The sequence below is a fragment of the Dama dama genome, chromosome 19, assembly GCF_033118175.1.
Source record: "Dama dama isolate Ldn47 chromosome 19, ASM3311817v1, whole genome shotgun sequence".
In the NCBI taxonomy this organism is placed as follows: Eukaryota; Metazoa; Chordata; class Mammalia; order Artiodactyla; family Cervidae; genus Dama; species Dama dama.
Genome location: NC_083699.1, coordinates 74,875,856 through 74,899,507, shown reverse-complemented (window position 1 = coordinate 74,899,507; position 23,652 = coordinate 74,875,856). Strand labels below are relative to the sequence as shown.

At 54.4% G+C, this 23,652-nt stretch overlaps 2 protein-coding genes across 13 annotated transcripts in view; both read left to right on the top strand.

Annotated features, from left to right (window-relative positions):
* PDE9A (phosphodiesterase 9A) overlaps nt 1-15,937 on the top strand; it is a 106,598-nt gene extending 90,661 nt beyond the window's left edge. For 6 of the 12 annotated variants that reach the window (XM_061167511.1, XM_061167522.1, XM_061167518.1 and 3 more), the window contains 10 exons: nt 1,749-1,835; nt 2,746-2,850; nt 3,587-3,669; nt 4,840-4,996; nt 8,525-8,638; nt 10,510-10,614; nt 11,316-11,444; nt 13,027-13,122; nt 14,563-14,638; nt 15,582-15,717. In XM_061167511.1, coding sequence (XP_061023494.1) covers nt 1,749-1,835; nt 2,746-2,850; nt 3,587-3,669; nt 4,840-4,996; nt 8,525-8,638; nt 10,510-10,614; nt 11,316-11,444; nt 13,027-13,122; nt 14,563-14,638; nt 15,582-15,670 — 1,041 coding nt within the window. In that variant the 3' untranslated portion in view covers nt 15,671-15,717. Of the gene's footprint in view, nt 1-1,748; nt 1,836-2,745; nt 2,851-3,586; nt 3,670-4,839; nt 4,997-8,524; nt 8,639-10,509; nt 10,615-11,315; nt 11,445-13,026; nt 13,123-14,562; nt 14,639-15,581 lie in introns of all 12 variants that reach the window. The other 6 variants (XM_061167517.1, XM_061167515.1, XM_061167514.1 and 3 more) reach the window with 6 other exon arrangements.
* A 1,904-nt stretch (nt 15,938-17,841) lies between these two features.
* Nucleotides 17,842-21,951, top strand: LOC133074106 (transmembrane protein 92-like). The gene is made up of 2 exons (XM_061168049.1): nt 17,842-17,889; nt 21,574-21,951. The coding sequence occupies exons 1-2, from the start codon at nt 17,842-17,844 to the stop codon at nt 21,949-21,951; spliced, it is 426 nt and encodes a 141-aa protein (XP_061024032.1).
* The last annotated feature ends 1,701 nt before the right edge of the window (nt 21,952-23,652 follow it).

Sequence of the window (23,652 nt, the reverse complement as noted above, 5' to 3'; positions counted from 1 at the left end):
AGAGCTACAGCCCCTCTGGCCCAGGACAGTGGGGGCACCAGCAGCTCTGGACGGCCAGACCCTGACTAGGCGCTCATGCTGCCAGCCAGGCTGGGATGACCAGGACACCAGCCTGGACACCAGCCCTCCCACCCTCATGCCAGGACCCTGCGCTCCCCACACTCTGTCAAGGGCTCCTTCAAAGCCCCGGTTTCCAAACTTTGGCACCCAGTCTGCGTCTGGGCTATCCCCTCAAGGAAGACCAGCATGTGGCCCCTTTAAGGACTTTCCATCTGGACATCCTCCCAGGCCCCCACTGCCAGGCTAGGATGTTTTCCAGTTTCCCAAGTGGGTTCTTTGTGATGCCATGCAGGTCTTTGCTCCCAGAGGTGTTCCTTCCATGGCCAGCTCATTGACCCTTCATTGTAGGGTTGGATTTGCAAAACTTCTCCTGAATTGCAGTGTTTCTAGTTTCTCATATATTTTGTAACAAGAAAAAGTGAGTTTTCAACTGTACTCCCTGAATAGGTCTGCTGGGGCTGCCATAGCAAATGCCGCAGATTTGGGGGTTAAACAGAAACTGTTTTCTCACAGTCTGGAAGCTCGACCTCTGAGATCCAGGTGTGGGCAGGGCTGGTCCCTCCCGAGGCTTTTCTCCTCCACATGTTGACAGCCATCTTCTCCCATGTCCTCACATGGGCGTCCCTCTGTGCGTGTCTGTGTCCTGACCTCTTCTCATAAGGACACCCGTCCTCGCAGATTAGGGCCCACCCTAGTGACCCTGCATAACCTCAATTACATCCCTAACAGTCCTCTCTCCACACGCAGTCACAGCGGGGCTCATGGCCTCGACTGCTTGATTGGAGGATCACGACTCGGTCCTTAACACACCCTTTTAGGGAAGAGAAGGTTGCCTGGTGAACAGGGCAGACGGGAAGTCTGTGCAGACACCAGGGCAGGGCAGACACTGGGGCCAAGGGGCACAGGTGGGGGGCCCAGGGCGGGGAGCTGGGGGGCGGGGGCTGGTGTCCTGCTAAGGTGACGCTAAGTCAGCCCCACTCTGAGACCTCCCTGGGCTCTTCTCCCAGAGAGCAGAGCCCACTTTGTCAAGCTCTCACTTTTTAAAGATCATTTAATCTTCTTGGCTTGATTAAGCTTCAGAGTTCTGAGTGGCATTTAAATAGATCTCAACAGTGACAGTAAATCCTCTCTGGGCCTAGAAGCAAAATCAACATCAAGTTGAACGGGGATTTCTGTAGACGGCAGCTCAGTGAAATGAAGTTTGGGAGGGAGTACTCCCCAGAAGGAATCGCGCCTTCCAGACGTTTCGGTTCATACATAAGAAAGTACGTCATCCCAGTGGGGTCCCTGGGAGCCTGAAGAGTTAGGTTTGGGATGGATGAGTATCTGTCAATGCTGCTCCTCGGCTCCCCATCTCCCAGCCTCGGGCTCGTGCAGGGTCTGCAGGAGTTGAAGATGTCTCTCAGAACCTCAGGCCAGGATTGTGACCCACTGAGATGGGTGTTTGTGTAAAGTATAAATAAGTCAAGTCACTTCTGATGTGGTCATTTGGGGATAGCGTTACTTCATCTGGTCACTGCCACTGACTTCTAACCTCGACTGCTCTTTCAAAGCCCCCACACCCCTCCTGGGGGTCCTGAAACCTCCTAGTTAACAGGCTGTGGTCCTGGGGCCCTCCGGGAGGGGAGGACTCCCCTGGGGCCCGGCCCGCCGTGGTGCTTACCGTCCTTCTGCTCCTGCACCCACAGATGCTGAGCTGCCTGGAGCACATGTACCATGACCTGGGCCTGGTCAGGGACTTCAGCATCAACCCCATCACGCTCAAGAGGTGGCTGGTGAGTGTCAGGCCCCTGCTGGGCCCTGAGTGCAGTTCCATCGCGTTTCCTGGGAATGCACCGTGGGTACCTCCCTTCGGGCCTGGGCTTCCTACTGACAAAGGCCACACTCCTGGGAGAGTCCTGCGGGGACCCATCCCCCACCAGACACTCTCTGTTCCTAAGCCTCTGTCTATGGGCGAGAAAACAGTAGGAGCCAGGGAGAGTCAGGTGAAGAGTGTGTTCTAAGCAGCACGTGTGTAGGGGGGAGGGGGTGCTATGCAGGTGTACACGTGTGCATGCCAGTGTGTGTGGAGTGTGTGTGTGTATGCTCATGCGTGAGTGCTACTGCCTGCATCATGGGAGTCTGTGCATGGGTCCATGTGTAAGTGCATCTGTGTGTGTGTCTGTGAGGTGTGCGTGTGGGGGAGGGGTGTGCATGTGTGACTGAGTGTGTGTTTATCAACAGATCTTCTTAATAAAATGCAGCTCAGAGCCCAAATGTTAGAAGGCTGTGGAAGGGGATTTCCCTGGTGGTCCAGTGGCTATGACTCTGCTCCCAGTGCAGGAGATCCAGGTTCCATATCTGGTCAGGGAACTAGATCCTGCATGCTACACCTACCGACACAGCCAAACAAATAAATAGTTTTTTTAAAAAACCTTTGGAAGGTTTGATGGTGGCTGGGGACCTGGCACCCCACACGCAGCCCCCTTGCCCTGCCCCCAGCTTCACACCCCACTGTGGTCCCCTGGGGACACCTTCCCCTGTGTGGCCCTCGGATACCCCTGGGCCCCTCGTCCTCACCCCCGGGAAGCAGGAATGCAGTTGGATGAGGACCGGGTGGGAGTCGAGAGTTGGCATCAGGAAGAAGGTGTGGGGAGCTTGGGGAGGGTGGGCGGGGGGCACAGAGTGGACCGTCTCGTCCCACAGCTGTGCGTGCACGACAACTACCGGAACAACCCTTTCCACAACTTCCGGCACTGCTTCTGCGTCGCCCAGATGATGTACAGCATGATCTGGTTCTGCGGGCTGCAGGTGGGCTGGGGGCCCCCCTCCTGGAGGGGAGCTCAGGGCGGGTCTGGGGGGCATCCCGCCTGCAGGGAGCTTAGGGCGGGTCTGGGGGGCATCCCTCCTGGTGGGGAGCTTAGGGCGGGTCTGGGGGGCATCCCTCCTGGAGGGGAGCTTAGGGCGGGTCTGGGGGGCATCCCTCCTGGTGGGGAGCTTAGGGCGGGTCTGGGGGGCATCCCTCCTGGAGGGGAGCTTAGGGCGGGTCTGGGGGGCATCCCTCCTGGTGGGGAGCTTAGGGTGGGTCTGGGGGGCATCCCGCCTGGTGGGGAGCTTAGGGCGGGTCTGGGGGCATCCCTCCTGGTGGGGAGCTCAGGGCGGGTCTGGGGGGCATCCCGCCTGCAGGGAGCCTAGGGCGCGTCTGGGGGGCATCCCTCCTGGTGGGGAGCTTAGGGCAGATCTGGGGGGCATCCCTCCTGGAGGGGAGTTTAGGGCGGGTCTGGGGGGCATCCCGCCTGCAGGGAGCTTAGGGTGGGTCTGGGGAACATCCCACCTGGAGGGGAGCTTGGGGCAGCAGCTCCTCCACCACCTGGAGAAACACCGCCCCTCCAGTTTGTCAATGAACAAGTGGGTGCCCACCTCCCACCCCAGGGAGAGGCGCATTTTCCCCCACCAGGCCACAGCTGGGGGAGATTCATCCCCCTGTGTCACTGTCCCACCCCCTGCCAGCCCACTCCTCACCCACCAAATCCTCTCTCCGATCCAGGAAAAGTTTTCGCAAATGGACATCCTGGTCCTAATGACTGCGGCCATCTGCCATGACTTGGATCATCCAGGCTACAACAACACGTATGTACACGGTCCTTTTCTCTTGTCAAGGGCACTCTGGGTGTCACAGTTGAGCTTTTCAGCTCAACCCCCTGCCAGTTCCCAGCGGAAGCTGTCAGCGAAGCGCTCCTGAGCCCCCGGCTCCACCCCACCTCTGTAGGACGCAGCCTTCCCGCCAAGGACTTTGTCCAGGACTGGGCCTTCCCAGCAGGATGCCTAGTAGAGGTCCCCAGACCCCATGGGGCTGCCTCAGCCCTTTGCAGTCCTGGCTACAGGTCTGTGTCTACACGGCAGGGCCTGGCAGCAGCAGAACTCCCCTCCCCCTGCAGCAGGGAAGGACGTTCACACACCCATGGACCGGGAGGGGCGGATCCCCACCCAGTCTCTGGATCTTACTCCCCTGAGGGCAGCCTCACCAGCCTGTTTCCAGCAGGAATGAGGGAGAACCTAGGGCAGTGACAGCAAGAACAGGGATATGGGTGCGAGGAGGCAGGGAGGGTCCAGGGCAGGCCGTGGGGCTGGGAAGATGGGCCAGGCTTTGCTGGAACATTGATCCACTCCTGCCTCGGGGGCGAAGGCAGAGTTCCACCCCATGTCCCTGCCAGAGTCCAGGTCAGGTGGCGCTGGTTTGTGTTCATAGTGATACACTGGTTGTTCTATGGAATTTGTGTATTTGTGTGTTGAAACCATATGGGCGATGATGCTCAACATGTCCGGGAAAGATGCTATCGCTACTCAGGACCAGAGCGGATTCCAGGGTGTGGACATCCATGCCCGGAGGAGGAGGTGTCCCCATGGGCATCCACCCCCTCAGTTCACACTCAGATGCTGTGCTGAGCACAAGCCACGGGCCATGCCCTCAATATCTAGCCCTCCTCCCACGTCCTACGGTGTCTGCAGGGTTCCTTGGTGAAGGCCTGACCACCTCGAGGACACCTCCTCAGGGAGGACCTGAGGCCCATTGGTGGTGTCCACCGTTAGGACTGTAACGACTTGGGAGTATATAGTCAGAGGGGCAGCTGAGACCTGGGAGGGCTGGGAGGAGTAAGTTCCCGGCACAAGCAGAGTGGGGTGTCCTCCAGCAGCCCCATCACCTCCAGCCCTCTACACCAGCACACGTGCCCCTGCGACACTGCCCCCACCCGCATGTGAGTGCGGGTCCCTGAGGGTCCCTCTGCTGTCCAACCCCAGGTACCAGATCAACGCCCGCACAGAGCTGGCTGTCCGCTACAACGACATCTCGCCCCTGGAGAACCACCACTGCGCCGTGGCCTTCCAGATCCTCAACCAGCCCGAGTGCAACATCTTCTCCAATGTGTCACCGGAGGGCTTCAAGCAAATCAGGCAGGTGTGTGGGGCGATGCTGCGCCCACTGGGGAGTGGAGGTCCCTGGGGGACAGTGAGCCCCACAAGAGAGGAGACACCCTCTCTTCCTGTGCCTAAGGCTCCCAGGAGCTCCCAGTCTCCCACAAGGATCCTGGGGGACCGGCCCTCCTTCCACGCCTTCTCCAAGGCCAGGTGACGCCCCAGGAAGAGGTGTGTGCTTGGCCTGTGTGGACAGTGTTCCATGGACCTTCAGGTCATGACTACCATTTAATTTAACCCTTTGAGATACGTCCTTTCTCATCTCACAGCCCAGGAAACTGAGGCTGACACAGGCAAGGTCACTCGCCCAAGGAAGCAGGTCCTGGACGGACATGTCTGTGACATCCAGCCTGGCAGAACCCTGACCACTGCCCGTAGGTCCCACTCTTGTCCCCCACTACCCCGTGACCAACCAGCCTCACCTCCCACTTCAGAAAAGAGACCTTTCTGCTCCTGGGGGCACATGAGGTGGGGGATGGGGGCGGCCACCTGTCCAGAGACAGAGGCTTCCAAGTCACCAAAGTTACACATACACCCCACACACACATACATGTACACACACACATGGCAGGTCCCTCTGAGCACAGGCCCCTAGCACGCACACACACACATACACACAGAGCAGTTCCCACCGAACAAAGCCCTGTGCCCCACCCTCTGGCATGTTCAGAGGAGGGACAATGTCAGAGCTATCCTGGAGGGGTGAGGTGGGTTGAATGATAGCCTCCCCTGACCAAAACAATAGTCAAGTCCACCTCCTGACCCCCGAGGAGCTGCGAATGTGACTTATTTAGAATAAATCTTTGTAGCTATAATTAAACTAGGATCTTTAGAGGTTAGCTCAGATCATCCACATGGACCCTAAATCCAATGACAAGTATCCGTATAAGAGACACGCAGAGGAGAGACAGAGAGGCCGTGTGATGGCGGAGGCAGAGCCCCGGGGCTGCCAGAACCAAGAGGCAGGGAGTGGGCCATCCCCGGAGCCTTCAGAGGGGGCACCTTGGTTCCTCCAGAGTCACGAGGAGATGCCTTCCTGCTGCTCTGCCCCCCGCGTGTGGCACTTTGCATGGCAGCCCAAGGACTCAAACAGGTGGGAGCCACGTCCTCCATGTGGAAGTCCACCCGTGTCTCAGTGGCCCAGCTGGGAGTCCCTGACAAAGGGAGGCCTGCACCTGAAAACGGAGAAGGCAATGGCGCCCCACTCCAGTACTCATGCCTGGAAAATCCCATGGATGGAGGAGCCTGGTAGGCTGCGGTCCATGGGATCGGACATGGTTGAGCGACTTCACTGTCACTTTTCACTTTTATGCATTGGAGAAGGAAATAGCAACCCACTCCAGTGTTCTTGCCTGGAGAATCCCAGGGATGGGGTCGCACAGAGTCGGACACGACTGAAGTGACTCAGCAGCAGCAGCAGCACCTGATAAAGACGCACTAGAACCCGGGGCAGGACACACTCCCCTCCTCCTGGAGAACCGACAGCTTCACCTTAGCAGACAGCTGCAGGCCTGTTCCCATCCTTCCGCTTCCAGGAAATTGGCGCTCAGCCAGGGCTTAACCACAGGCCTTGTTGAGTCACCTGGTGCAGTTATCACCCTTTATCTATAGGCTTTCTGGCCGCCCTTCCACGTGTATGGACCCACAGAAATGGTAGGCACCTGCTATGTGTTGTTCTATTAGCTGTAGTGAGTCTTTCTGTAAAGCAGGTAAGGGGGCGAGTCCTGAAGAAAGGGCCCTCCTGTGTGCCGCCCCTGACGGCTGCTGGGTGAGGAGCCCCGCCAGGAACTCAGCCCAGAGCATCCAGGCAGCTGGCCCCCTCCCGTCGTGGGAGGAGCAGTCAGAGCAGGAGGAGACATGCCCCCAGGGACACGCCCCAGGGACGTGCCCTGCCTCCTGCCACCCACACAGGGACATACTGCTGCTCCTGCCCCAGACATCTTACTGACTTTAACACTTTCTGGGGGTAAAATCCATTGTCCCAGTTTTTAATAATGTTTTTTCCTTGAATATCTTGAGGGATAACTCATCACGAGAGTAGATCCTTCACTAATAGCAATTAAATCCTTACCGAGAAATGGCACAATTCAGAAGGCCAGTGATGCTCCCTCCCCAAGTACATTTTTTATCTGTCCTGACTGATTTGAGTTCTGTATTTGCTGTTTCTGGTGTTGTTTTCTTGGAGAAGTAGAACATCATACCCAGCACAGAGGTGTGCTCTGTAAATATTTGTGGGATGGATGGATGAATGGATGAATGGATGGACAGATAGACAAGTGAATAAGTGAATGGGTGGATGGATGAGTGAACGAGTGGGTGGCTGGATGAATGAATGGATGGATAAGTGAACAAGTGAATGAGTGGATGAATGAACAAGTGTATGGATGGGTAGACAGATAAATTAATGGGTGGATGAGTAGGTTGATGGATGTATGGAGAGATGGATGGATGGATGGACAGTTGGATGGATGAAGGGATAGATGGATAGATGGACACTTGGATGGATAGATGGATGGATAAATAAGTGAACAAATGAGTGGATGTTGGATGAATGAACAAGTGGATGGTTGGATGGATGGGTGAACAAGTGGATGGATGGGTAGACAGATAAATTAATGGGTGGATGAGCAGGTTGATAGATGATCATGGTTTCAAATTACATTACTTCTACTAAACCAACATTTGGTTAACAAGATCGTAAAATATTTGTATTAAAAACATTTCACTTTTGCTTACAAATTTGTTAATAGAAGAATGCTATTATTTATCATCAGACTTTTTTCCCAAGCAAGATATGCACATGCAGTCACATACAGATTAAGTGTTAGTCGCTCAGTCATGCCCGACTCTTTGCGACCCCATGGACTGCAGCCCACCAGGCTCCTCTGGCCATGAGATTTTCCAGGCAAGGATGCTGGCGTGGGTTGCCATTTCCTTCTCCAAGGGATCTTCCCAACCCAGGGATCTTCCCAACCCAGGGATCAAACCCGGGTCTCCTGCACTGCAGGCAGATTCTTTACCGACTGAGCTATGAGGGAAGCCCTAACATACAGATTAGATAATAAGAAAAAAATACTCTTGGAAAATGGGTCATTGACCTCCAGCAACAAGATCTAAGAGGAACAAACCGTATATCTAGATTAGTGAACTGGCAGGAAACATTTGTCCTTAACTAAAACCTGGTGGACTTCACAAGGAGCCACGCTGAGCCTCTTCTCTGCAGGTGAATGCTCCTCGTGGGCCTGGACTCGCAGCCTGCTCTGGGGACACAGCCTGCCTCAGGCACCCTTGGGCTCAAACCCCAGCCTCCCACTCACCAGCTGTGACCTGGGCAAGCTCCTTAGCCTCTCCGGGTCTCAGTTTCTTTATAAAAACGAGGCCAGTACCGCCCCTGGCACTGGCATGAGGCCTGAATGAAGTGACGTGAGCAGAGGGCTCCGCATACCGTGGTTGCTCACTGCGTAATCATTGGCATCACGCCCTGTGTTAACTCTTTGCCTTCACTTCTCAGGGAATGATCACGTTAATCTTGGCCACTGACATGGCGAGGCATGCGGAAATCATGGACTCTTTCAAAGAGAAAATGGAGAATTTTGACTACAGCAACAAGGAGCATGTGACCCTTGTGAGTGGGCTGTTTTTACTTCTCTGGGGGCCTAGCGGGCGAGCCCCACCCCCCAGCTCAGACTGGGAACCAAGAAACCAAAGGAAAATGCATACCCTCACCTGGAGTGAGGTATCAGTAACACCAATTTTCAAAGTCCCAGCGCTTAGCAGGGAAAGCCCCCCAGCCCCTAGTAGGACCCCCTCTCCTGGTTAAAGGAATTCCTTTCCCATCCTTTCATCTCCTTCGGATTTGAATGTGATAAGTGGGCAAAGGCAGCCCCAAATGCAGAGGCCCGGCCAACGCAGGGGAATGCCAGGCTTGGGAACAGAGGGCAGAATCCAGGGCCGCCTTGATGTTGGTATGACTGTGCTCTCCACATACCCGCTTCAACCAGCAGGGCTGTGGTTCCCACCCCTGTGGTGGGGACAGGGGGTTCCCCTGTGGTGTTCAGACCATGGGGTGCTGATGAAACCCCCAGGTGGTGTTTCTGGGGGCTCCTAGTAGCTTTGGTCCTTTATGTCTCAGCACAGGAAGAATTCAATGAGAGGCAAAGTTATAGATAAGAGATTAGAACAAGATGCTTGTGAGGCTTACAAGTGGGTGGGTGAGAGCATGCCACTCCCTGAGAACTTGGTGGGCTTGGTTCTATAATCAAAGGAAAAGTAGGGAGAGCAGAAAAGACCACCTTCTTCCTCATTCTTGAGTAGACATCATGCTTCCATCATGAGCTCCTCCTCCATGTCAGATGGGGTGGGGGGAGTTTTCTTGTCCCTACATGCTTAAGCCAGGACTGTCATGGCACTACAGAAAAATGATTTCAGGTCACAGTACAATGAGGGTCTTTCACTTTGAGATGTCCCCTTTCCGTAAATTATTGTCTCTTATGTGTGCAGAGTATGTCCTAGGAGTCATTAACTTACTGAACTCTCTGGGCAGGATGTGGGTCGCACGCCACCGTTGTTTTATTGTTTGAGGGTATGTCCCCATGCTTCTGTCCCACGGTTTTCTTGCTAAGCAAGCCTGCTTGGTTTTGTGGTTAAGAAAACTCACTTTCTTGAGTGATCATTAACTTACAGGGGTCTCGCATATTTTTTTCTCTACATATAATCCTAGTTAGAGCGTGTGTGTGTGTGTGTGTGTGTGTGTGTGTATGCACGCGCATGTGCGTGTTCAGTCATACCTGACTCTGCGACCCCATGGACCGTAGCCCGCCAGGCTCCCCTGTCCATGGGGTTCTCCAGGCATGCTGGAGTGGGTTGTCATTTCCTTCTCCAGCGGATCTTCCCGACCCAATAATCAAACCCATGCCTCTTGCATCTCCTGCATTGGCAGGTGGATTCTTTAGCACTTGAGCTGCCTTGGAATTAACTGTTTAATCACCTACTTTTCCCTTTACTCTGTCCCTCTCACCGAGGCTGGTGGGCACGCTCCCTGCTGCTATGTGAGGGTCTACTTCACCCTATGTTTCTAACGCACTTCTTCAGTGCTCAGGGGGCCCATTGTGTTTCTTCTCATTACCGTTTAAACCTCTGCCTCCTGACAGCGCTATCTGTCTATATTTTTTATGTATCGTCAACGTCAAAGAGATACTTCGGAGCTTTGCAATATATGGTTCATAAGACAAAATGTCCACGTGTTAAAGGCGCTTTCCTGCTACTCAAGCCCCTCCAGGAAGGAGTCTGATCCTTGGGGGTGTGGTGATGCCCCGTTCTCCTCCCCTTGCAGTGGGAAGTGTGCCCTTGTTGGGGGGAGGGGCTACAGCAAAGCTCAGTTCCTCTCCACCCGAATCTCCCACCTCCTCCCTGCCAGCCTGTGATGGCAAGCCCAGACCCAGAGCCCTGCGAGGTATATCCCATGCTGCATGGCTGAGTCCAGATCTCTTCTTTCAGCTGAAGATGATACTGATCAAATGCTGTGACATCTCCAACGAGGTCCGCCCCATGGAGGTGGCAGAACCGTGGGTGGACTGTTTGTTGGAGGAATATTTCATGCAGGTAAGACTGTCGCACAGGCCACACCTCCTGGGGCTCTTTAGCCCCTTAACTGGGTTCCTGTTTGAAATGTGACAGAGGCACAGAGGTGGCCAGTTTCACAGCTTCTAGAAGCCTTCACCGCAGGGGCACGCAGAAATGCATGGGGTTGTAATTTGAGACACGTAAGACAGGGACAGACAGGAAAAGCTAATGTCAAACTGTCAACCACGTTAGCACCCCTGTTATCACTGATTAACTCCCCCCACCCGATGGGGGCCTCCTGCAGGGACTGGAGCCCCTGGGTGCATGAGACCAAACAGTTATGGCTGGAGACACTCTGGGACAGGAAGCAAAGCCAGCCTAAGACGGAAAATGTCAGAAGGGGCAATGAGCCTCTTGCTAGAGCAGCTTGATGAGTCTGGGGCTGGGATGAGGGGTCGCAGGGTGGGGGGTGCTGGTCTACAAGCTGCTCTGCTGCTGAGCAGCCAGCAGGGCCTGGAGACGTCTTCTTCTCCCCTGGACACAACCGTGCAGGCCCAGGGGGCCCCTGGTTAGCACTTACAGCGTCCTCATCTCCCACGTGGTCACTACCATGTGTGATGCTGGTGATTCTGCTACCATGTTAGCTGTTTTTCTCTTCCTCTGAGAGCAGTGATCCTTGAAGCGCCCAGATTCCACGAGTGTTTCTTTCTTTAACATCATGTTCGGTACCTTCCCTGCAGAGTGACCGCGAGAAGTCAGAGGGCCTCCCCGTGGCCCCATTCATGGACCGGGACAAAGTGACCAAAGCCACAGCCCAAATCGGCTTCATCAAGTTCGTCCTGATCCCGATGTTTGAGACGGTGACCAAGGTGAGTGACCACATCCGCAAGCGGGTGACCCAGCAGGGAGAAGTACACGTGTGCACTCACATGGACACACACACACGGACAGACTCACAGACACGCACTCACATGGACACACACAAAGGGACACACACAGACACACAGCATACACTCACATGACACACACAGAGACACACACTCCCATGAACACACACACACACACTCCCACGGACACACACTCCCACGGACACACAAGCACATGGACACACACAAGACACACACTCCATGGACACGCACACACTCCCATGGACACACACTCCCACGGACACACACTCAAACACACACACATGAGCAGTAGCTGCCTACCTGACGCTCACCCGAAGCCCACCACACCTAACACCCGCATGTTCAAACAGACCGCCCCCAACCCCTCCTGGCCTCCGTGCCCACCCCCAGCCCAAGCGGTGACCCAGCCGCAAAACCACGGCGCCTCTCACTGCCCCTTCCTGGGCCTGCCCCTCCTCCACCATGTCTCTGGAGCCACCCCAGCCCCCCTCCCAGGGCACCAGCAGGGCCTTGTCAGCGCCTCTCATCTCTGCCTTCAGAAGAACCTTCTAACCTGCCTGCCCCCGTCTCCCCCACCCCCACAGCCCACAGCGATCACCACATTAATCCTCAGAAAGGAGACAGTCTCTGCCTCTCTCCTAAACCTTCCATGGCTCCCACGGCCCCCAGCACAGGGCAAACCACCCGCCTTATTGGGCAGTCGCCCATCCTCTTGGGCACTTCTGCCTTACCGGAGAGGCCCGTGGCTCCTGGTCCCACCTTCTTCAAGCCTTGGCCTGGACCCCCCATGCTGTTCTTAGCAACCTTCCAGAACTTCCTCAGCACACCCTTCCTCGAGCCCCACAGCACCCTTACCCCACAGGCGGCAGGTGAAGGCCAGCAGAGGCGATGGTGGGCCTGCCCTCTCTTGCAGGAGCAGTTGGGGCTGGGGGCTGTGTGCACAGGGCCCCGTGGGGCAGGGAATCAGGGGCTGTGCCTCCTGGGACTGGGAGGGGGGCTCCTCAGAGGGAGAGGCAGCCCCCTCAGAGCTGAGTCTCAAAAACAAAGCATGCTCACCAGGTGGACCCGGGGCGGTGGGTGCTGCAGGCGGGAGGCAGAGCCGCAGGCAGGGCCAGGCCCCAGTGTGGTGCAAGCAGACGGGGTCCCGGGCCACGTGCAGTGTGCCTTCACTCCACCCACCCGTGGCTGCCCAGAGTCTGCTGGGTGAGGTTGGCGAGGTTGGCATTTGGGAGATGAGAGTCCGCGGTGGGATGTCAGGGTTCTGGGAGGCAGAAGGAGGGAGTGGCTTCTGCCAGGTCCTCGTGGAAAGTGTGAGAGCAGGACACAGCGCGGGACTCAGAACAGGCAGGTGGGGCGCTCCGTCCCTGACAGCTCTGTCCCCGCAGGCTCCCAGGAGCCATTGAGCAGCCAGCAGCACCTCGAGCACTGTGGGTTCTACCCCAGCCGTGACCCTGGACGGGAGCACGCCTCCCGGGCGGCTGGTTTTCCGCGATGCATTCCCACGAGGATGACGGCCTGTTGACAGCCTCCTTTTCTCTCACAGCTCTTCCCCGTGGTTGAGGAGCTCATGCTGCAGCCGCTCTGGGAGTCCCGAGATCGCTACGAGGAGCTGAAGCAGATGGACGATGCCGTTAGGGAGGTGAGTCGCCTCTGTGAGAAGCTGGGGTCCACGGGCCCCCCACCCCGCCCGGCCACACCACCCAGGGGGCCTCCAACAGAGCTCATCCGTCCCACAGAGACGCCAGGCGCGATGCAGAGGTGTTCTGTCCTCAGAGGGCTCACAGATGGGAGGCACAGAGCCTTGGGGGGAGTCTGTCCCCTGCAGTCGTGGTCGCCCACAGGGGTTCGAGGACATCACAGCCTCTGCCACCCACGTCCCCTCAGAGCGGGTTTCTGGCCCCATGCAGGTCCCTCCCCTCCTCCCAGGGCTGACTTTGTTCAGAAGCAAGGCCATGGAAGAGATTCCCTGGAAAAGCCACCACCACACCCAGCCATGGGACTCTGGTGGCACCTTGAGGAGGATCAAAAGACCCGATCTGGCTCTAGTTGGCTATTGGGGTTGGTCCTGTGTTTCAGGGAGGCTCAGAGCTGGGGTGGAGGCTTTCAGAGACTCCCCAAGAGCCGGTCTGGCCCTGGCAGGACCCCAGATGTTGCAGACCTGCTTCAGGGCCCCCTGCCCCTTGGGACCCCAGGGACCTGCCCCGTGATGTCCAGTCACCCAAGTATGGCCTCCCCTCCCTCCACCTTCCCTCTCCCTCTCTCTGGGGTGCCCAGTGCAGTGGGAGCCACCTCCCTGCTGCTGCGGGCTTGTCCCCACTGGGCCTTGCCTAGCACCCCCCGCCCACACTGCAGGGCCCGCTCCCGTGCCGTTTGTTCTTCATACTCGCTGCAGGCAGGGCCCCCACCCTGCCTTCCAGCCAGGAACTCCCTCCATGCCTTGCTGAGCCTCCGGGTGGCTCTCGACCCTCTCAACCTCCATTGTGTACGATGCCAGATGCACCATGGTGCTTTCGGGTCGATGGGCAATCCCGGCCAGCAACTGATTTTTCAAGTGGGATTTTCCTCCCAGGAAGTCACAAAACGCCAAAAGCCTAAGCACACATGGTGCAGAGAAGAGATGTTAGAGGCGACATCCCCCAGCCGCGCCCTCCGACAGGAGGGCTGACAGGCCTGGCCCCCCTGGTCCAGCCTTGAGCTATCACTGCAAAGACCTCAGTCTCCAGGTCCCAGGCTGCCTGCCCAGAAGACCACTAAGACCCTTCACGGCCCCCTCCTGCCCCCAGAAGGAGCTGACCCACAAAAGAGGTGACAGGGCCATGGACTCAGCATCCACCACGGCCAGTGCTCTGGGGCTGCCTCTGCAGCCGGCGAGAGCTCACTGTCTAAGACCGAATGGAGGCCATGTGGTGAGGCCTCCAACGGCCGGGAAGCTAGACCGTGCAGAGCTGTGTCTGGGAAGTGCCCCCAGGGCACATCCCCTCACATGTCTTAGCGCCTCCTGTCCCAGGAAGCTTTTGAGTAGACAAGCAGTCACTCACTCACTGTCTGTCACCTCCTGTGTGCTCTGTCCTGGTCACAGCAGAAGGCTGAGAGCCTGACGTCTGGGAGCGCCACGTCGAGAGAGAAAAGCAGAGACCTCGGGAAACAGAGTGAAGGTAACGCTGCCCTGAATGATGTCTCAGTTGTTGTTCAGTCACTCAGTTGTGTCCAGGTCTATGCAACCTCGTGGGCTGCAGCAGACCTGGCTTCCCTGTCCTTTACTGTCTCCCGGAGCTTGCTCAAACTCACGTCCATCGAGTCGGTGATGCCATCCAACCATCTCATCCTCTGTCATCCCCTTCTCCTCTGCCTTCACTCTTACCCAGCATCAGTGAGTTGGCTCTTCACATCAGGTGGCCAAAGTACTAGAGCTTCAGCTTCAGCATCAGTCCTTCCCATGAATATTCAGGGTTGATTGCCTTTAGGATTAACTAGTTTTCAGACAGAAATGGGGACAGTGTGAAAAGCTGGGAAGGACGGAGGAAGGGAAGGAAGGGAAGAAATCTGCATGTACAAATGTTTTTAAATGGAACGTCTCCTCCTAGCATATAATCTTTACAAATAGGCTCTGAAAGAAGGGGTCATGCCTTAGTTAACAGAAAATGATCGATGATTAGCATCAGTCAGTTTAGTCGCTCAGTCGTGTCTGACTCTTTGCGACCCCATGGACTGCAGCACGCCAGGCTTCCCTGTCCATCACCAGCTCCTGGAGCTTGCGCAAACTCATGTCCATCGAGTCGGTGATGCCATCCAACCATCTCATCCTGATTAGCATAGGTACCACTTATAAGAGAAAACATTTTTCAAAGCTTCTCAGAAATAAAGTCTTTGTTTATGTCACTACAAGCACATCCTCTGCACTTGTGGATCCTGGCTATTCATTCAGTCCAGGTAGAAGGCAAACCAGTTCATTCAGTCTCCATGGGGTCTGGTCATACCATGTGAGTCCAGGCTTTGCTCATTACAAGCTGAGTGACACCCACAGGCATCTCAACCTCTCTGAGCCGCAGAGCCCCAATCTCTAAACTAGAGGTAATAATCCCATTCTTCTCATTTTAGCTGTTCAACGACCAGAGAATTCTGATACAGAAAAATTGCTCACTGTGTGTGATGCCATGACATTTGTGATGTTGCCAGAGCATTTTTGATCCCACCAACACAAACCAGCATCTTTTCCCTTTTCCAAGCAGACTGTGCCTGAAGAAAGTAGAGAGCTGCAGACTACTGCTCTGGACCCGGCCAGCCAAGCTTCACAGGATCGTCCGTGCAGGAAAAAATGGTCCTGAGTGCCTGCCACCACGAGATCATTTTCTAAGAACCATTTTGTTCACTGATACAAAAAAACAGGACTTCACAAGCTGTACAGAATTTTTATTTTTAAACTGTCTTTTAAATAATATATTCTTATAAAGAAATGGGTCTGAGCTTTTTTTTGGTGGAGTTGGGTATCCTGGGCTGCTTCAGGAATCTCCCCAGTGCCCACGTGAGACAAGGACGCCGTGCTCTCCTCACCCGTGTGTCTTAGAGCGATGGCCCGAGTGACTTGTTGAGTGCCTCCATGTAATTCAGCATTAGATGTCAGCTTAGCTCCCGGAGCGTGGGGACATGCGTGTCCTCCTTGTGAGTTACTAGGAGGACATTGGTGGCTGTGCTCGGGGACACGGGACTGGAGGTGGCTCGTTTAGGCTGCAGGCAGTGTGAGCCAAGAAATCCATGTGGACACAGACAACCACAGGCTTGAGCCTGTTTCCAGGGGTGGGGATTCCACATCACAATGGGCAGATAGGACAAGGAGCCTGTTTACTCAGCACGTTTCAGGATCCCTGTCTCAGGGAATGATGGGCCCCATCTCCGGTCCCTCTTCTACTGCTTCTGTTTTAGGGACAAGCACTGAGGATGTTCTGGGTGGACCAGCGCCCACAAGGGGAGACCCAGCCCCATCTAGTTCACAGTCCAGACACCCCCTCCCCACATGCGTTTAGACCCCTCAGTGCTCCCCAGAGCTGTGGGTTCCGTCTCTGTCCCCCTGATAGCATCTGCTCTAAGAACTGACTTTTGGGGCCATCGGCATAGTCTGAGCTCTCTGGACATTTCCTTTGTGTGTTGGTTCAGTTTCCTTGGAACATCTGTTCCCCCTGGTAAACTCCAGAATATTACTTCTTTGAATAATTCATTTTGGGGCTGTGAAATGTTCCATCTCTTCTTGAGTTCAGTTCTGTACCAGAGAGGGACATTGGGTTCCGCATCTCTTCTTAGTTTTGTTTATCATTTTAATGTTGCTAAAGCCAGTGCACACCGCAGCTTAGGCTAAACTACAACCAAAACTTAGCAGGTGTTTAAATAAGATGCCTTCAGCCTGCGTGTCCTCCTGGACTGGCGTTTTATCATCTGCTCTCCCCATCGGTGAGGCCGTTCTCTGAACAGCACCTTCTGTCTGCTGCATGCTGAATACCTGCCTCACCAAACTGCTTCAGTCAAGCTTCCCACAGTGATTACTAAATTTAAACTTGTGCACACACATGCACATATGCACACAATCAAACACAGGTCCACACACATGGCTACATAAGCATACACATACTTGCATACATGTATACGCATGTCCACATATGGACACTGAAGCCCCATACACATTGACATATACATGAAACATACATACAATGCTTACATATACATTGAACCCCATACACACATGCTTACATATACAGGGAGCGTATATTCAACACACATACACATGTTTACATATGCGCTGAGGCCCCATACACATATGCTTATATATACGTGCAACATACATACACATGCTTACATATACACTGAGGCCTCGTACATACATGCTTACATATATGTGTAGCATATATGCAATACACACATGCTTACATATCCATCCAACCACATGTGTGATCCATGCATACACACACATGCATGTGCATGTACAGCCACACATATACACAGGTGTTCACACACATAATGCTTAGGTGTGCACTATACACATCACACATGCATACCTAGACATGTGATCATAGATAGTCATGTGTCCACACACACACCCATGCATATACATAATCACAGATGTCCACAGACATATAGTCATACATGTACATGTGTGTATACATGCACAATATACATTTATATACATACAATAGCATGTACACGTGTGTATATACACACTCTAACACACTTCCTCTGCCTTACTGGGTGTAGGTTACACCAAGTCCTGGAACAGGGAAATCAAGAAAGAAGAGGAGAGACTGTCCTGGTAGTGCCTATGACCGTCCAGGTGTTTGTGTCAACAGCCTGGCTTCCTTAATGGGATGCCTTAATGGATGCCCCAACCCCCAGACCAGGGGACCAGGCCGCACAGCAGAAGGTGAGTGGTGGGTGAAATGGAACCATCCTCCTTGCCCCCGCCCCAGTCTGTGGAAAAATTGTCTTTCATGAAACCCATCCTGGTGCCAAAAAGGTTGGGGACCACTGCCTTAGCGCATCAGGAGCCCACTGGATGCTGTCCCCAACCTTCTGCTTCAGAAGTGCTTCCACACTGCAGGCAGATCCCACCCCATGAGCTGAGCCGTGGGATTGCTGAGGCCCCTTCCTGAGTCGCCTCTCACACGGAGACGTCCCCTCCCTTTAAGTTGTAGAGAAGCTGCCAGTCAGCCCCCCACTGCACAGACCAGCCCCAGAGCCCATGAACGGGGCCCTGTCCATCCAGGTCAGCCTGTACACCAGGACCTGGAAGGCCTTCTGCCCAGGGACACCCCACATGCTGGCCAAGAGACCACGTACAATATGCAGGGTAAGAGGAGAAGGTGGCCTCCATCTGATCTCAGTGTAAAGTCAAAGTGAAGAATAAAGCCAAGCCTCACGGGGAGGAGGTCGGGGAGACACAGCAGTGTCCTGACCTGCATGCAGGACGTTGCAGCAAGACAAATGCCCCGTCCGACACCCCAGTCACAGCTCCACCACATTGTGTTCATACAAGGGGACAACACCGCGCTATTTTCTACGGTTCCTCTCCCCAAGAACTTCCCCGAGCATGGATCAAACACTGGATCCAATAAATCCCCAGCAAATCCTCCTGGAAAACACCATCTTGGGGCTCAGCTCTGAGAGCGCTCTGCCTTGGGAACCCAGCTCATGCCGTCAGAAAGGCCGTGCAGCTGCTTGTGAGTTCAGCTGTGACCTTGCCACCAAGAAGGGAGAAAGGAGAGGTGTCTGTCTGCATGGTGTCCCTGTGGCTGAACACCCCCACCCCATCTCTCAGACCACGGACATCTCCTGTGGGCTCCTCAATTCATGGGCTCCTCCATTCATGGGCTCCTCCATCCGTGGGCTCATCCATCCGTGAGCTCCTCCACCCATGGTATCTGAAGCCAGAATGATGTCTTCAACTAAATCAGATGGGAACATCCATTCAGCATGAGGACTGAATGAACACTGAACACACACAGTACTTCATCCAGGATAAACAGCCATTAGAGCAAGATAAACAGCCACCGGTGGGAACTGTGGGCTCGCAGGTTTCCTCTGGCAAGAAGAGCGGCTGCTCTACGGGCCAGGCACCCCCCGAGCTGCCCCGCCCGTGGGTCAGTGGCCACAGGAATTGCCACATCCGTCCTCACCCCAAGGCAGCAGAGGCGCCGGTTCCCCACCCCCACTCAGGAGAGGGCCCCAGACGTGAAACTTCACTCTATTGCTCCTCCAGTGTTACCATGAGGGGAGTTTTTAACAATTCAAATCAAAAGAATTTAACTGCAATTTGTCTAAAGGGCAGGTGAAACCGTCGCTCTGGATTTTGAGGGGACATTCTCCATCAGGAGAGGAGGGGATGGCAAGGGTGCTAGGGAATTGGGGTCCCCTGTGTCTTCAGGCAGGTTTTCTTGGCGTCAAGCTGGGTTTCCAACCCACTTCGGGGAAGACAGAGGGCCAGTGGGTCCCACAGTCTCGGGAGCTCGGAGGTGGGTGCCTCCGGCAGGAGACAGGTTCTGGTGCAGGGTCGGGGGTGAGTCCCCTTGTCATAGGCTGAGTTATGTCCCATGAAATTTATCATCTGAAGCCCTCACTCCCTGGCACCTCAGAAAGTGACTGCACTTGGAGGTAGGATCGATAAAGAGGTAATTATGTTAACCTGCCTCACTGCTGCCGAGACGCCCAGAGGCACCTGCCCTTAAATAGCCGACGTGTGTCCCACAGATGCTAATGGACCCTGGGCAGTTGGTGGGCAATGTGGCTCACAGCATCCACCTCCATGGAAATGCCTGCCGGTTGCACAGGCCAAGGCTGCCTGCTGGGCTGATGTATGTACTATGCCGACCACGGTCTACCGATTGGCAAGGAACTGCACAGAAATGTTAATGTTTATAGATTGTCCGCTCTGCTCCCATAAGCCCATCTGCCCTGAATGAAGCCCGGTGAGGTTTCCAGAAACCCAGCCAGCCTCCTCCGAGTCAGCTTGCTCCTCCCTCCTGCGCTGGCCCAGCTTCTACCATCAGGATGGACCACTGTCCAGAGGCTAGCTGCTCCTGCAAAGAACCTGGAAGGATTGGGTTTCAAACCCGCTGGATTCCTCTTCTCACTAATTGTGTGGAGCCTAACAGCCCACCTCCTGTATTTGTGTCCTGGAGCTGTGGTGATAGCTGTATGTGTGTCCTAGAGCCCCAAGCTCGGTGACTTAAAAACAACAAGAAGGACTCCCCTGGCGGTCCAGTGGTTAAGACCCCGCACTTCAAATGCAGGGAGCGCAAGTTTGATCCCTAGTCGGGGAACTAAAATGCAACATGCCGCCTAGCACTGCCAAAAAAAGAAAAGAAAAAAAAAACAGGAATTGATTCTCTCACAGTTGAGGCAGCCATAAGTCCAAAATCAAACTGTGGTCAGTCCCTCTGCAGACTCCAGGGGAGAACCCTCCCTCAATTCTTCCCAGGTCTGGCAGCTGCCAGCAGTCCTCACTAGTCCTGGCTCAGGGGCAACACCCTAATATCTGTCTCCCCCGTCACATGGCCTTCTCCTCTGGTCACCATGTCCAACTTTCCTTCTCCTTCTGAGGACACACGCCATTGGATGAGGGCCCAGCCCAACCCAGGTTGACCTCACCTTCACTTACAGCATCTGTGAAGATATTTGCAAATCAGGTCACACTCACAGGTACAAGCTGTTTTGATCTTTGAAGGGAGAAACAATTCCACCCCCTACGCCCTCACAGTCTGAGCTTTCCCATCTGTCCACTTCCACCTCTCTGGCTTGTTGTAAGAGTTGACTCAACAGCCTGTGCCAAGTTCTCTGCATAGTCTGGTACCCAGCTCTCCTTGAGCACCAGGTACCCTCAGCATCAGATACCCTTGAGCATCAGGTACCCTCAGGAGCTGCCTGCCTGCATCTCTCATGGCTTAAAGCATCACTGCAGAAGGCCATCAGTGATGTTTATCCCCTGGCAGGGGGTAGCTCTGTTACTTGGGGGAATCTTCTCTTGATCAGGCTCCCTCAAAAGAGCTAGGATCCAAAGAAGGCAGAAGGCAAGTGCCTGTAAGGAAAGGAGACTGGCAGATCCAGGGCAGTGGCAGGGGCGGGCCAGTGGGGTCTCTGTGAGAGGACTGGGCACTGAGTAAAGCGTGACTCAAAAGAGGAGACCTGGTTGAAACAGGTCAGAATGATAAGGATGGATGGGACATAAAAATCCAGGAAAATAAAAGATGACCCTCTGCTAGATCAAACTCAAACTTGAAATGTCACCTTCAACCATCTGGGTCCAAATGGAGAGTGTGTCAGTTAGCTCTAGCTGTGTAACAAACACCCTAAAACTTAATGACTTGAAACAACAACGTTCAGACTTCCCTGGTGGTCCAGTGGCTAAGACTCCACGTTCCCAATGCAGGGGGCTAATACCTGGGAACTAAGGTCTCACACGCAGCAGGGAAGATCCTGCATGCTGTACCTGGTGCAGCCAAATACATAAATAAATAGTTTATAAAAGAAGAAAGAGAAGAATGTCTGACACCTGCTGGCCAGCCTCCAACAGGCTGCAGCCACATGTGGTCTCTTCTTCACCTGCCCTAAGGGATTCAAATGCTGTGGGAGCAGCTGTTGCCAAGAGTACCAGCCGGAGCAGTTTGAGTTCTTCTCCGGCCCCTTAAGGATTTTTGTCATCATCTTCCTGATCATCATACCCCTCTTGTGCATCTGCGGCCTGGCTAAGCACTTGTATCTCAACTGCAGAAAGTCAGAGCAGGAGGCCCCAACAGCCCCCCTGGAACAGCCCCCCATTGTTCCTGTAGAGAGGGTCACAGCACCCATTTCTGAGCCCCCACCCCCCTACAGTGAGATAATTCTGAAGCCTGTCCTGGGTCTGCCTCCCTTGGAGCCGCCCCCACCCTACAGCTTCAGGCCTGAGGAATATGCCGGGCTACACAGAGGCATGGACAACTCCACCTTCTGATTCACCTCCTGCCTGGAACCCTGTCATCAGCCACCTCCCCAGTACCTCCTGGGTCAAGCCAGAGACTCTCAGGAGCCCTGGAGCACCCTCGCCCATTCTGCCACATCTCTGGCAATTCTTGGCTTTAACTTATTGCTTTTCTACCCTTGTTCCATGCCAGTTGCTTCTCTTGTCTCAAGGGCTGTTCTGGAGTGACATGTCCACCCCTCACCTCCCATTATAAGTTAGAGGCTGCCAGGAGGAAAATGTGAACAGTTGGAGGTGCCCAGCAGTGGAATGGGCTGCTCTGAGCAGTAGAGGAGTCTGCACCCTGGGGTTCCAGCGTGGCCTGGACCGCCAGCTCTGAGATGTTTGGGAGGGCACCAATGTACCCTGCAAGATAAGGCTGCTTCACCTCTCTCCCATTCTACCTGAATAGAGAAGACCCCATTGTCCTCCCCCCAACCCCAACACATGTTCTCACTAAATTTCAGTTGATTGTTAAAAAAAAAATAATGATAAAAAAAAAAGAATAAAGAAAGAAGCAATAGTACTTATTATTACTATTTCTCAGGGTTTCGTGGGCTGAGCAGACAGGATAGTTGGTCTGCCCCAGCTCAGCTGGAGCTGGCTGGTGTACATGGCCTCGCTCACACGTCTGGCAGTGCTTGGCATCAGCTGAAGTTGCAGCCACACGTGTCTGTCACTGTGTTGCAGGTTAATAAAGTGTGGTTTGTTGATATGGCAGCAATGTGGTCCCAGCAGCAAGAGAGCGTGAACCCCAGGACCCAAGTACTTTCCAAGTCTGATCAAACCTACAGTCACCCTGTCCCCTTGGCCACAGCAAGTCACCTGGCCATGCCTGGATTTAAGGGGTGGAAAACTAGATTTTGCTTCATGACAGAGCTGCCAAGAACGTAGGGCCTTTTGCCGTCTACCAGAGCAGGGATGACTGTGGTGGAGAACACAGCTCCATGCTCCTCTGGACACCTGTGTCCTCCTCGCCCACCAAGCCCCCCCACCCCATCAGTTTTACTAACCCTCCCACAAGTTACTTGATTTCAGGTGTGAAGGCACAGGGCCAATCCTGTGGAGAGCACCTGAGTAGTTATCTTCACATCCCAGGGCTGTGAGTCTAGAATGCCCATTGATGCAGTTCAACTAATAAAGCTCTTGAAAGCTTCCCCGTGGTCCTTGGAGTGACTGCCCCTTGCCCACTGTGGGCTCTGCGATCACTGTGCCCCCAGTAATGATGGGTCTGTTTGTCCCAAGTATGAGAATTAGGTAAGCCTTATACCCAGCTGGCCATGCCTGTGAGCAGGCTACATCTGGTACTATTTTGTGTGTGTGATAGTTGCTCACTCGTGTCTGATTCTTCGCGACCCATGGACCTTAGCCCGCCAGGCCCCTCTCTGTCCATGGGATTTCCCAGGCAAGAGTACTTGGAGTGGGTTGCTATTGCCTCCTCCAGGAGATCTTCCTGTTCCAGGGGTTGAACATAGGCTCCTGCATTGCAGGCTGTTTCTTTATTGTCTGAGCCATCAGGGAAGCCTAGTACTATTTTATCTCACCAGAATTTATACATGGTTGTTTATTCCACTGAGCCACCGGGGGTACTTAATAAAAGTGTAGAGGATTTTAAGACATTATCCTGCAACAAAAGCCTGTAATCAAGGGATTCTTAAAAATGAATGTGAGGTTTTATATTGAGCCCCTAAAGGC